General features: G+C 37.0%; 1 protein-coding gene across 2 annotated transcripts; it reads right to left on the reverse strand.

Annotated features, from left to right (window-relative positions):
- Positions 1 to 239: 239 nt before the first annotated feature.
- On the reverse strand, positions 240 to 10532 carry LOC107468358 (general negative regulator of transcription subunit 3). Of its 2 annotated transcripts, none has more exons than XM_016087645.3 (17): positions 10234 to 10532; positions 9994 to 10125; positions 9387 to 9524; positions 9227 to 9277; positions 8815 to 8904; positions 8534 to 8680; positions 7830 to 7937; positions 7350 to 7430; positions 6282 to 6977; positions 5731 to 5892; positions 4772 to 4919; positions 4119 to 4261; positions 3162 to 3446; positions 2927 to 3061; positions 2669 to 2850; positions 2369 to 2453; positions 240 to 596 (listed from the first exon to the last, which is right to left on the reverse strand). In XM_016087645.3, the coding sequence occupies exons 1-16, from the start codon at positions 10324 to 10326 to the stop codon at positions 2387 to 2389; spliced, it is 2658 nt and encodes an 885-aa protein (XP_015943131.1). In that variant the 5' UTR covers positions 10327 to 10532; the 3' UTR covers positions 240 to 596; positions 2369 to 2386. The 2 variants fall into 2 exon arrangements, with proteins under 2 accessions (XP_015943131.1, XP_015943123.1); XM_016087637.3 differs by having other exon boundaries at positions 4754 to 4919; positions 10234 to 10531.
- Between the last annotated feature and the right edge of the window lie 4629 nt (positions 10533 to 15161).

Below are 15161 nucleotides of genomic sequence, written 5' to 3' on the forward strand. Positions count from 1 at the left end.
ACACTCTTAACCAGAAAAACAATCCAGTGATTTCAACGGTTCATTGATGCAATAAGTAAAAGCACATCAATTTCGCAGTAGCAGTAATAAAGTAATAAACCAATTACATTCATGATGTTTTCAAAGCACAAGACCGGATATGAATCTGGGAAAAAAGTATGAAAATTTCGCTAGTATCACATGGAGTTTTAAAAGTTATTATGCATATAATATAACATGATTTTTTGTGCAGTAGTCTCTGAGCTAACGTGACTAAATCAGTTCAAAATATACTTCAAAAACATTTATCAAGTAAATATAGGCATATGACATCAAATCAATGAGCAACTATGATCATAAGAAAAAACTACACATGCACATCATTCCTAGGCACTGAATGGGGACCCCAGAGCTCCACATAGGAATAGGTTTAAAAGGGTAAATGTACATAGTTTCCATGCTCTAAAGAACTCTCCTAAATGAAAATAGACAAGCTAGTTCAAGCTAGTTCAACTAGCCGCAAAGAGCAAAATATTGTCATTGCCTTGCCTATACAAGGTAGCCTGTGAATTGCATTACCAATGATTCCATGACTCCAGACCCATTTGGCAATAAACCTGCAATGACAAGGGCCGGATATGGTAAGAAATACACAAAACAACTCTTGTAAAGCAGAGTACCAATATAAGAAGCATGACATGTGCAACTTAACCAGGTAGCTCGGAAGCCAAATATGAGCTATCTAACTCGGCAATTCATTGTCCTTTCTTCAAATCCAGGCAAAACAACTAGTTCATCAAGTCTCTCCCAGTATTCTGTGTGTGTAGTATAGACCACAGGCAGAGTTGAGCAAAAAACTAAATAAGAAAGAAAGAAAGAAAGAAAGAAATGGAAAATGCCGATTGCTTCAACTTAGCATGTTAAACTTCATTCGCCCAGCCGTCCACTACAATGAAGTTTCTAGATATATTTCCAAAGTGGCACTCTCACCCTTGTTTCACTACAGAAAAATGATGGGATCCCCCAACCACCAAACCGAAGCAAGGGTTTTTTTTCCTCCCTTCAACCTTATTCCTCAATCTTTCTACTTTGTCTTTTTAGGCTATACTATTGTTTAACAGTGATTTTAAAAATAAACCAGAGCGAAATGAATTAAACTATAGTTCAATCTAGCATCAAATCATATTAATTCCAAATAAATGTAGTAATATATTGTTATATTTTTTCCAAATTTTTTAATGAGATTTTAAGGTCTAAGAAGATGCTAAACAACTGGAGGAAGAGTATCTCCCTATCTACAACAATAAGATATAGAAAATTGTGGAAACCACAAAGGGATCAAGCTTATGAACCATACCTTGAAATTCTGGGAAAAGGTGATAAAATGGAGGTTGAGACAAGAGACTCGAGTTTTGGAATACTATATTGATTTTATGCCGGGTAGAACTACCATGGAGGACATATTCTTGTTAAGGAGAATGATGGAAGTGACCCAGAATAACAAAAAGGATCGACAAATTGTGTTTATTAACTTAGAAAATGATAGGGTACCAAGAGAGGTCCTATCGAAGGTTTTGGAGAAGAAAGGAGTAAGGATTACACATATTCGTGAAATTAAGAACATGGATGAGGAGGTTACAACTAGAGTTTGAACCCAAGATGGTGTAACATAGGAATTTCCCATTGGTGTAGGATTACATCAATAGTCATCTCTAAGCTCATACCTTTTCACACTGGTTTTGAAGGTACTCACTGAGCATAACCAAGAACCCATACCATGTTAAATGCTTTTTGCAAATGACATCGTCCTTATTGGAGAATCGCAAGAAGTTTTAAATGACAACCTAGATTTTTGGAGATAGGCTCCGAAAGTATATGATTTGCTCACAAGTCATGCTAAGTCAGAGTATATGGAAGTATAAATTCAGCATAAGGAGGAGAAACACTAGTAAAGTGAAAATTGGGGACATCATACCACAAGTAAAGTGGTTTAAGTGTCTTGGATGCATTATTCAAAACAATAGAGAAATAGAAGAGGGCATAAATCATATGATTCAAGCGGATTGGTCAAAAATGGTGGAGTGCTTTGGGTTTTATATGCCACAAAAAATATCTTCAAAACTTAAGCGTAAATTCATCATACTATCATTAGACCAGCTATGTTGTCCAGAACTAAGTGTTGGGCGGCAGAAGGAGAACATGAACATAAGTTTAGTGGGCCGAAATGAGAATGATTACATGGATAAACAGCCATACACATATGGCAGAATAAGGAACGAGGATATGAGAAAGAAAACTAATACTTGGAAAACATAACAAGCTTATAAATCAAACATAATTATATTTGCTAAAACCTAAGGAAAAAAAATAATAACCAAGACATTATTACCACTTGGGTCTGAATCCTCTATACAAGAAGCTCGTCTTCAAGATAATTATATTCAAAAGTGAACTCAGTTTTGATTCTTTGACACCTGAAAAACACAATCAACGTCATTCAAGTAAGGGTAACCACAAAGGCAGCTAAAAAGTGCAATCATTGCAAATGTGATATAAACCTAATAAAAGCTGCTACAAATTCTATACTCATTTTATTTTACCATCCAATGATCATGTTTTAAATTTCAAAACAGTGTACGTATATATGCCCAAAGTGATTGCAAATAGTATAATAATTAAGTCTACATACCACCCATGTTGAAGGTCATCATTTGCAATATGGAAATCAAAGTACACATATGTTCCTTGCTCATATTCATCTGTAGCAACTTTGGGCTCTTCATGACGCTGAAACCATGTGTTATACTTTTTGTGGTATCTCCAGGACTGTTTCTTTAGTTCCTTTGCAGCCAAATACTGCTGGTAAGTGTTCTGCATAAAATAACAGATATAAGCCCCACATGATTGACTCATAGAATAACATTAATAACTCGGAATGTTAAAGTACCTGTTGATAATAAAATGCATAGAACAATGTATCAGTGCCAAATGGTTCAAGACCTACTCTCTCCCAAAAAGCAGGATTATTAACAATAGGAGCCTGTGTCTGAGGATAACTAGAAGGTGTTATCGTTGGGTGCCTCTGCAGAACCACAAGAAAATAGGAAAACAAGAGCTCATTATATGGCCATATGATAGATTATGCAGTGAACAGGAAGATGAATATGATTGGCAATGCATACAGGAGTATAAGCTCTAGGACGTTCTGAGTCTCTGGGTAGAGGAAGTTTGTAGTGTGCTGCCTCAAGCATTTGTAAATTGTATAATTGATCACGCACTCCACTTGGATTAATACTTGAACTTGATGCAGTGAAACTATCACCAATGGCTCCAAGATCCGTGCCATTTCTTCTCCCAATGACACCAAGGTTACCAGTAGGTTGATTGGGTTGTAAAGGTTGGCCAGGAGACAAATCAATATCTCTGGATGTTTGACCAGCTTCTGCAAGGGAGATGGATACCCCTGCCTGTAGCATAAACAAAAATAGCTGGCTTAGGTCATCCTTAAGTTCACTACACACACACACACACAAAATATCCTTTCACATCATGTGCACAGAAATCAATCCAAATGACTCTTTTTCTATCTGCAAGTCAGAAGAGTACAAGTAAGCATATAGCTCTCGCCCAGCTTAACTAGGCCATACAACTGGTTTTCAAATCAGAGGCTATCCAGAAAAAACTCCATATCCTTCAAATATATATAAATTTAAAATTCACTGCCGCCTTAGGTAAACATTAATCATGATTGTAAGTTAATGGGTTTTAGTTTAGCCCATTCCTTGTGCATTATTCTCCTGAATCTAGTTCCAAGGGGAAACAGTAAGGGTATATTCAGCTCTATAGCAGCTCAACTCTCCCAAGCCGAAGCCAAAATTCAGCTTAACTTTTTCAGCTCCCCTCCCTTACAATATCCTCTCTAATCAAATTGCACCAAATCTCTACTCTCATCTGTCTCCACAACCAGACATCCCATTATGCACATTAACCCACTTTCATGATTACCTTACTTAGCAACTATTGGACTACATTTTGTCTTAAAAGCACAGAGAAGTACAAAACTTTATGTGCTTTCATATGTAATGCAAAAGGATGATATATCTTAAGAATATAAAAGATTAAGATGTTAGCCAGCATACTGGAGAATCTGCAGCAAATGTTGATTTCAAATCATCATCACTTATGAGACTCTTGCCAACCCCAGTACTACCAGTAGATTCAACAGCTGAATCATCAGGAAAATTCTGATGTTGTGGATCTTCAATTTTAGAATTGCCAACATCTGCATAATAAAAAATCTAGGAATTAGGATATGTTCCTCAACTTTCATCATAAACCAATCTTGGTATTTTGTTTTGGATATGTTAAATAGGTTTTGATCTCTTGAAACAAATATGTCCACATGTTGAAGTTGATATTAATTCAGTTAACAGTATCGTAATTTGCAAATTCATTCACAGCCTAATACGAAGACGTAATTTCCACTTGATCTCAATGATCAGGTAGGAACTAGAACACGTCGTGGTATTGGCTGCATTTCAAGAACAAAGTCTTTTTTCAGAGATCAACTACTTGAATCAAATGACTTCCAGGCTTATTGTAAACCATGTCATTTAAATATAAGTTATTAAGGGTTTTGTCCACAAGTTTTCTTAGTATTGAAACAAGAGAACAAAAATGGAGGAAAGTAGTCTGACTAAAAAGGGAATAAAACTTATACATCAAAGCATAATATAGTATAGTATTATATATTATATAAAAGTAACACAAACACCTGCATCTTTGGAAACACCTGACATCAATGACTGTTGACCAGATGGGGAATGGACCGAGTTCGGTGGCTGCTGTAGTGTAGTAGTTGAAATACCACTAAGACCTGGTGACTGGACTCCAAGGCCAATAGCAGATTGAGAAGAAACAGAGGAACCTTGGGAGTTAAACTGCAAATATTGTAGCATGTCATGCAGAATATATTTTTATCATATATAAAGTCAGGTCATAGAAGGAACTGTGGATTATCATTTAACTAAAATGTAAAACTATAAATATATACGATTGTATACGGAATGGAGCTAAAACAGGATATACATGTACAGAATTCTTTAAAGCATTTTTAAATAAATGAAATTAGGCATGAGACAAACTATCTAGTTGTACATTTAAACAAAGTAAAGCTACCAATCTTCCTACTTTTATGCAATTTTTCCCATCATTTCTCAAACAGGAGGGAGGAGGGAAAACAAAATAAAACAAAAATCAAAACCAACCCCGCATCCAACAATGTAGGGCTACAATTAATCCAGTAGAAAAGACTACAGAGAACATAAAAAAATTATTAGAAGAGACCATATATATATATATATACGAGGCAGCCCAATGCACAACAATCCCGTGTTAATGCAAGGTCTGGAGAAAAGACTACAGAGAACATAAAAAAATTATTAGAAGAGACCATTTATATATATATATGAGGCAGCCCAGTGCACAACAATCCCGTGTTAATGCAAGGTCTGGAGAAAGGTCATACCCAAAGGATGTAATGTAAACAGCCTAACTTAATTGCATCGGTGATTGGTTCCACGGTTTGAACCCATGACCTTGAGGTCAAACGAAGACAACTCAACCGTAGATTCCGTAGATGTAGGTAGTTATTTTTAAAATTAGAATTATAAAGATGCCATTGTTGGAATAGAAAAACTAGACACGACATCTTTGGAACAAGCAAAGAAAAGCCCAAAACAGGAGAAATACCTGTTGCAAAAGTGGATTTTGCTGCTGGGCAGAAAACTGCTTAGGATTTCCTCCAAGAGAAGGCATAGTAAGCAGGGTGCTGTGCCCCTGCTGCTGCACTTGCTGATACTTCTGCAAAAACTTTTCCCTTTGATCTGGAGCTATTTCAGTTCTTTGACGAATCTGCACATGAATATCAAATTGAACCAGCACTGTAAGAGGTAAATATTCAACATATACAATAACACGCTACATAGAACAACCCTTCCATTCAACCAGTCAACAGCAGCAAGAAAAGAATGTACCTATACTGAGTAAAAGTTTCTAGGCCTAGCAGTGTACTTAGCATGCGATAACCTTAAAATATTCGTTCAGATGTACAGATTCAGATTTTAACTTTGAATCTGACTCAACTACATGTCTATTGGTACTCAGCAATCAATATTATAACACATTCTAATTGCACATACTTCTGGCATAAATGAATCTCTCCTACTTTGAAAAAACACAAAAGCTTGCCCAAAAAAAACATATGACCACCATATATCATACTAAAATTTAAGACAATTTACCGCATCACTTTGGTTCTGGAATGGACTTCCAGGTCTCCATTGCATGCCAGGAACCACAGATGGGGAGAAAACTCTACTAGATACAGCTGCAGCCTCATTAATGGCATTAGAGTCAGCTGAGGCAGCTTCATTAGCCTTCCCAACCTGAGGCAAAATCAATCTGCTATTACTTAATGGGGATACAAGAGGCTGCACCATCCCACTACTTCCACCAAGTCTATCATCAGCTGCCAACATGTTCCTCTTAGTTATTTCAGAGGCTGAAGGGACTGAACCAAGGGTTCCATTGTTAGAAACCATGTTCCCAGCACCAAGAGGGATGCTAGCTGCTGCTTGATTTGAAAGGTTGTTTCGGCCAATGCTCCTTAGTGCTGCATCAGAAAGCGATGGGGATGGTCTCCGGCCAGGGAAACTATTAATCTCTTCTTCCTTCAAAGAGGAAGATTGATTCGCAGAAGGTGAATTCGCAGCATTAGCATTCTCCATGGGACTCCGAACTGAATTCGAACCAGAAAGGACCAATCCAGCAGCTGGTGCACTGGACAAATTATGCGTAGAAACATTCACAGAAAGAGGAGTAGCATGGTTGCCAGCTGGTGTGGAAGTAGCAGAAATAATTCCACTAACTTTCGCAGGTGGAGTTCTTGCACCAATGTCAGAATTGCTATCCTGGGATGCTGTGTCATCAGCTTGCTCCTGGAAGAAGAGGAAACACCCTGATGATTAGAAGTCAAAGTTTCCTGGAAATGGAATCAACAATATTGTTCATCAATTTAAAATGGCAGATGCACGCTTGTTTCTACACTCACCAGGTGAAATACCAATAATTATCTGAAAATCTTAACTACTATTACTCTTAATTAGACAGATGCTTTAAGATCACATCATAAAAATTGCTTAAAGGCCAAACAAAAGGAAATAGATAGCCCTTTTTTTATGGCATGAAAAAAATAACATCCTAACATTTAATCCCTCAAAAGTTTTCTGAAACCATCCATTCTTATGTTTTCATATCAACAACATTGACTCCTGCATCCTTCCACATAAACATAAACATGAAATACATACAGATGTTTGTGAGGCAGATGCAGATGCTGATTGTGATGCTGAGACAGCCAAAGTATTCTTCAAGCTGAGACTAGGAGTAGCCTACCAGAAAACAAAACAAATCAGGAGTTCCAAAAGGAATTGTACTCACAAGTTAACCAAAAGGGAATGTTATAGGAACCTAGGGTCAAAATAACCAATAAAAACAGGGTAACTCAGTGCATTAGACTCCCACAATTAAGAGGTTCATGGAGGGTATCTTGTAAAGAGTTAACCACTTCCGGAATTAAAATCCGCATCACCCATCAATTAAATGTTAGACTTCTATAATACATTACCATCATAAATTGCATAGCCCAGCAAGGAATCCAGCAAAATTTGCCAACGTGAAAAATTAATCAATGACCCAATGTGGTAAATTGAATCTACATTTGCTTCAATATGTATTACTGAATGATCCCTTGTATACTTGCATCAAAACAATCATGAGCAAACAAATACCTTAGATAGGCCAGGGGGGATTGTAACAAGATCTTCAAGAGTCTCCACCTTATCTAAAGGCAATGAGCTGTATAGTTCATCAACATCGCTGAATTCATCAAAGTCCTCCTGCAGAAAAATGAAAAATAGAAGAAACAGAAAAGTTACAATAAGTGGTTCACTATTGCAAATTGTCAAGCATTATGGTATGATATGTTCAGGTGGTTAAGTTTGAAGGGAAACAGAAGGTTAGGTTTTCATTCATACAGCAACAAAGACAACAAATAACTACTAAGCCTTGTGTACTGGATGAGGCCAGCTAAATAGCCTCAATAATTCTTCAGTGCCATACTCCTATCATGAACCATGTCAACAGTCTAAGAAAATTGACACAAACAGCAGCAGCAGTAGCAATGACGACAACAAGAAAGCCTTATCTTTCTAGGTGGAGTCAGTTACATGGATCAAACAACGTCATTGTGCCCTTTCATAAAATGATAGTGAAGAAAGATGTAAAAATGTTTATAAAAATGAATACATAAAGATCGGAAGGTTAAATGACAGCATCTCATTTTGAGTCATCTTCAAAAAACAGAGCAACGTTAATTCAATCCCCTCCAAGCACCTCTATCAAAGCATAATGCATTAAGCACTCACTCCAAAAAAAGACTAAATTAACAACCAAATCAGTGCCCAACCTTTTTAGGTATGATAATTAGACAAACCTGATTACGCTCTACATAATCATCCAAGAAATCCTTGACATCATTAACCTGCTCCGGACTTAACTCATCATTGTCTAATAGCCTCAAGATAAATTCACATTTCTTTATATGAGCCTTGTGCCGAGTAATTGATGTCTCTAGATGTGTCTGAGAAAGAAGAAAAACATGACATGATGTAAGTGACCGTTCAAAAGGTCAACCATCATTTTAACAGAAATGCTTTTGAGATTTTGAAAACAGTTGATTTTTGCAGAGCAAAGAAATGTATGAATGTTTCATACCAATCTAGGTGGCCTGTTCTTTCCTTTCTTGACAGAAAGCCCTTCAAGCTCAGCTTCAAAGTTATCAATCTGAGATTCTAACTCCCCAACCTACTCGAATATTTAAAAAAAAATTATGAGAGCCAGGCACATCATTCAAATTAATATTTTATGAAATTTAAACAACATATCATCAAAGAGAAATGCAACATAAATTTCCAATAAACAGTCAACCTACACAAGAAATTTTATCATGTTGCAATAAGCATGGATATTGGATAATGGATACAAAGCAAACAAGGCTGAGAATTAGCTATCCAACAGTAAGAACACGATGGCAGAAAAGCTATAAACACAAACAAGTTTTAGCCATACTTTGGATGCAAGCACAATAAGCAAACTGGAAAATTATTCAAAGGAATTGACTTCATACCACATTGTTCAACCAATCCCTTGTCTCTGATTTAGCCTTCTCTTTTGGATCCTGTGAGAAAATAGCAAAACACAACGCTCAGCACAAAGAAGGCATAACAAGTAATACAAAACTAGAAAAATAGCAAAGGAGCCTTTTTTTTTGGCATGGTCAGACTTACAGTCTTAGGCTGTTGACCTAAGCCTTCCTTAGAGAATGCTTTGGTCTTTGTCTCCTTTTCACATATCTTAAACCTTTCCATTTCACGTTCAATTAACTTGCGCGCATCCACTAGAGCTTGCTCATAAGAGGCACTAACCTATATCAAAATGTGCCAAAAAAGAGAAACCATATTATCACAATGAACCGAGGCAGCACAACCACCAAAACACAATAGCCCCCCCATCCCCGCAAGAAAAGGGTATGCAACAAAGCAGAGGCCAATATACGCATTATTATCATTTACTCAATGGGTTCAAAATGACACAATCATACTCATACCGACATACATCCACTGCATGTGAATTCCTTGAAATCACATCACATCACATTCATCTAAAATTTCCAAGATTAACTCATTTCACCAACCATCAGAATTCAGCTATTCAGCATATGTATAAAACCCTGATTGATTAAAAACCCAAAACACTGAAGGAACTAACATTCCAAATAAAAGAGCATAAATTCGGCATATCAGTGCGAAATTTAGTATAACAAGCACCATTTTTTTATTTTTTTTATAGTCCATTTAGTACAAAGGGAATTTGAACATGCAGTATATCAAGCACCTTCTTGTCCTTGATTTCGCTGGACTGAATCCAAGTCTTAATTTGATCCCTGTACCTCTGAAGCTTCTTAATCTCCTTCTTGAGGTCTGCTTCAAACTTCTCCTTCTGGTTGGCATTATCTGTGTCGTAAACCTAACACAACCCAACCAACGCCGCCATTTCTCGCGTGAATTTTCGATCAGCAAAATTTAAAAAGAAAATTAAGATTTTAGATTTGACCCAAAAAAGAAGAGGTAGGACCTTGTTCCAGATACTATCAAAGACTTCAACACCTTCCTGGACTTTCTTGAGGACGCGATCGATCTCTCCCTGAAGCTTCCGACTCGCACCCATTGATTGCGACTCTCAATTCCAATATTCGCTCTATTTCCCCAAATTTCTCCCAATTGAAGCTTTCTAGGGTTTGTTTATGCGCTCACTTGCTAGTTCAGACTCAAAGTTCAGTGGTGAGTGGTGACGCGGAGATTCTACCACGGTGGTTTTTTCTTTCTCTTCCAAGTTTGGTTATCTTCTTTCGTCACTGGATGCACGTAGAGTCATAAACAGATAGTCGGGTCGGGTATAATTAAATTGGAATCGGGGCCTAAATTATTGCCAGTACTATAGTTATGAGGACCGACTCGATAATTAACCTGGCCAAATTATTTGGTCGTAAGTCACTACTGTAATGTAATCGGTGAATTACAGGTTAAATCGATTGATTCAATCATAAATAATAATTATATAAAAGATTAATCACCAAAAATACTCCCAAATTTTGTAAACGCTAATAATAATGTTTCCACTTTATTATCGACAAAAATATCTTTAAATAATTAAAAAACGTACATGAAATGCCCGTCCGTCAAGTGATGTCTTCTCCATTGATAGAAGTGTCTGATGTGGTAAACGAAAAAGCTTGTGTGAAAAATAGAGAGCTTACCTGGACCCGTTTTCAAATTTCCCAATCCAATAACTTTAATCCCTAATTAATAACCTAATTCCAATTAATGTATTAAGAAGTCACGGTAAAAGAGAGTAAAAGGGTTAATGCTGCAGTCATTGTTGTCTCTCCATCTTCTCCTTTTCAAGTCATTGTCGAAGACCATCGTCCGTCCACCGTCATCGCGGCGGTGGCTTGGAGGGGCATTGTCGCATCTTGGTGGTTGTTCATCTGACAAAGTACGCGTATTATCTTTGCCGTTAGGAACTTTGTGCCGTTCATGTTGTTGTGGTTATATGGTCTTTGATGAAAAAAATGGTAACTAAGTATATGACAATGTGAATTTTCGGGCATTAAAATTTTTTTTTTGGTGTATACATTGTTTGCTGTATTGCATTGGTTTAGGGTTTAGTTTGGGTCATTTTTTCTGTTTTAGAAGAATAATTTTAGTAGTTGATTGGAGCTCTGTTAGTATTAAAATGTCTCTTTTTTCTACTTGGAGTTTCAAATGTCAGCACTCATAACATTCGTGATGCACCACATAGGTAGGTTAGAGAGCAATCAAAAGGGTGGAATGCAATATTCTGGGAGTACCGTTAGTAAATTGACAGAGTATGTGTGGATACTTGTAATTTAATTATGGTAAAAGGGTAGTTTCTCGATTTAGGTTACATAGGGTTTAAGGACGTTCATTGATTGGAGCCCGATTTTGACTTATCAAATGGTTTAAGGCCACTTAAGAGGGATGCTAATGTTGTTAGTATATGTAATGTTGCTATGAAAAATGGTAATAGGGTTCACTTATATTTTGAGCATCCTGTTCTAGAAATTTCTGAGTACGTAGATGAAGTAGAGGTAGAAGTTGTAGAGGTAGATGATGAGGATGTGTGTGATGATAATGAAAGGCAGGGAGAAGATGAGGTGATGGAGGATCAGTACAATGATAATAAAGAAGTGGGTCAAGAGAAGGGTAATGTTGTTTCTGAGGTGCATGATGAAAACAACAATAGTGTAAAGACTACTAATATACTACCAACTGAGGCACCCCAAGTTGAGGGAAATCAAACTGCTAGACATAAAACCAATGAAGAGCAAAATAGGGAAGGCCAAGCTATAGTAGTTGGTGAGTCAACCTCTAAGAATGTCGGTAGATATGATAGAAAGAGGATTAAAAAGAAACATGCAAGGCCACCACTATTGGGCACCACCAAATTAGGAGGGAAAACACCAACTAAAGAAGCTAGAGCAGAAGTAGAATCTGCGCAGAAAAGTGTCAAGTGAAGATGTGAATCCACATGTTGAACCTGCAGTGGAAGATAATTTCATTTAGAAAAATTATGCGATTTAGGTATCATATAGATACTAAACTGCCATGTTGTTAACACAAGATATTTTCTTTTATGTTATTCTAGACGAGGATCATAAGGAGGAGGGGGAAGGTGATTTAGCGCAATCAAAAAGAAGGAAGAGACACTCAAGTCCCCAACCATCAGGTCAGAGAATCATTCCTCCCAGGAACAATAAGGCCCCAACAGTGATTGTGCCTGTGCATGAGTCTAATGCTGATGGAGTTGGTGGGAGTAGGAAAAATGAGTTCCAGTACAAGTTTGAGGATCTTCACAGTTCGGCTGAATCAGATGATGAAGACGGGATTCTGGTATTTCCACAACACAATCCTCATGCACGCTTCGGCCAAGTTAGACTCGAGCTGGGCATGGAGTTTGTAACGATGCAAGAGTTCAAGGATGTTGTGAAGAAGTTTAATATCCAAATGGGAAGGGAAGTGTTCTTTTCGAAGGTGGAGCCTTTAAGATGCAGAGTTATTGTTATAATCAAGACTGTCCGTGGGAGGTATACTGTTCAAGGAGAAATTTTCCACCAAATTTTTAAATCAAGACTCTAGTTGATGAGCACACCTGTCCTAGGAATAACAAATCTAGATCAGTAACATGTAAATGGGTTGTTGGAGAGTTAGTTAACAAGGTTAGAATTTCTCCTAATTTGCTACAAAGGGAGGCAGACGAGTCGTTTAAGATAGAATATGACATAACTGTAGGTAAGCGAATGATGTATAGGGTAATGGAGATGGCGAAGGACATTATTGAGGGTACGGAGAAGGAACAGTATGGGAAGCTACGCAATTATTTATGGGAGTTGCTTAAGGCGAATCCTGGTTCTACATGTACTATGAGCACACATCCACAGCCAGAGTGTTTGCCTAATGATAAACCACTATTTTATGGTTTATCTTATGTTTAATTGAGTGGTTTTTATCAAGTCTTTACCCACTTATTCATATGATTTGCATGGCTTTACAACTCCTTCCTAGTCTTGATCTATGGTTGAAAACTTGCTTCCTAGAAGTCTTTAATTTGTGTATTTTAATTCTCCTTTATACCATTCGATGCCGTGATCCGTGTGTTAAGTGTTTCAGCCTTTATAAGGCAGGAATGGCTTAGAGGATGGAGATGAAGCTTGCAAAAAATGGAAGGTACACAAGAAACTAAGGAGATAACTAGTGAGCAGCGACGCGCACGCATGGCTCACGCGTGCACGTGACATGGAGAAAATTGCAGTGACGCGTGCACGTGCCTGATGCGTACGCGTGGATTGGAGTTCTGCAATATGACGCGAGTGCGTGCTTGACGCGAACACGTCACACGCCAAAACGACCAACAACGTGAATGCGTGACTGACGCGTACGCGTGACATGCGCGATTTGTAGAATTAACAGAAAACACTGGGGGCGATTTCGGGCCGTGTTTTGACCCAATTTTTTGTCTAGAAACACAGACTAAAGCAAGGGAACATGCAAAGACTCAATACAACATTCACTATTCACAATTTTAGTTTTAGATGTAGTTTTTTTTAGAGAGAGACTCTCTCATCTCTCTTAGTTTTTAGGACTTAGGATTTCTCTTAGGTTAGGTTTACTTCTTCATCATTCCAGGTTCAATGTTCCTTTACTTTGGTTTCTCTTCTATTTTTATTTATTCTATTACTTTGATTTATGAATTCTCATGTTAGATTTGATTTTATATTTAATATAATTTGAGGTATTTCAGATTTATGATTGCTTTCTTTTATTTATGATATAAATAATTTGGATTTTTTCCCCTTGGCTTTGGTTGAGTAATTGGTGACACTTGAGTTATTAAACTCGGTGCTGATTGAAAATTGGAATTTGCTGATTGATTTGGATTCCTCTAACGCTAGTCTTTCCATAGGAGTTGACTAGGATTTGAGGAATCAAACTGATTAGTCCACTTGACTTTCCTTTATTTAGTAAGGGTTAACTAAGTGAGAGCAATAAACAATTCTCATCACAACTAACTGATAAGGATAACTAGGATGGGATTTCCAGTTCTCATACCTTGCCAAGAGTTTTTCTAGTTATTAATTTATTTTCTTGCCATCTAAATTCCTTGTTCAAACCTTTCAAAAAAACCCAAAAGATACTTTTCCATAACCAATAATAAATCATACCTCCCTGCAATTCCTTGAGAGACGACCCGAGATTTAAATACTTCGATTATAAATTTTACTGGGTTTGCTTTAATGACAAACAAGTTTTTTGTACGAAAAGATTTTTGTTGGTTTAGAAGCTATACTTTCAACGAGAGCTTATTTGTAAAATTCTAGACCACGCAAGAATCCGTTCGTCAACTAACTTTAGAAGTTTATATATATGCTTAGAGGCATGTAAGAGAGGGTTTAAGTGTGGTTGTAGGACTTTTATTTTCCTTGATGGAAACTTTATTAAGGGGTATTTTGGGGGACAACTACTCACGGCTGTAGGACAAGACGGGAATAATCATCTATTTTCTATAACATATGTTGTGGTTGATGCTGAAACAAAAGAAAATTGGAAATGATTCTTGTAGCTACTTCATGAAGATATCGGGGATTTTAAAGAATTTAGGTAGAATTTCATGAGTGACAAGTAAAAGGTAATTTATAAATCTTGATTACTTAGTTATTTGTATTTGTGCACCTTTGTTATATTATTGAATGTTGGTTTTGATATTTGGCTTAGGGGCTGGTTCAAACACTCCAAGAAGTCATGCAAAAGTACCACATAAATTTTGTGTGATACACATGTGGCAGAACTTGAACAAGAGATGGAAGGACAAATAGGAGCTTTGTGGCAATGTACTCGAACAATGACCGATTTGGAATTCAAAAATGCAATGACCTATGTCAAGCGGATCAATGCAAGAGTTTGGGAGTACTTGTCAACTTATGA

The sequence above is a fragment of the Arachis duranensis genome, chromosome 1 (assembly GCF_000817695.3).
Source record: "Arachis duranensis cultivar V14167 chromosome 1, aradu.V14167.gnm2.J7QH, whole genome shotgun sequence".
NCBI lineage: Eukaryota > Viridiplantae > Streptophyta > Magnoliopsida > Fabales > Fabaceae > Arachis > Arachis duranensis.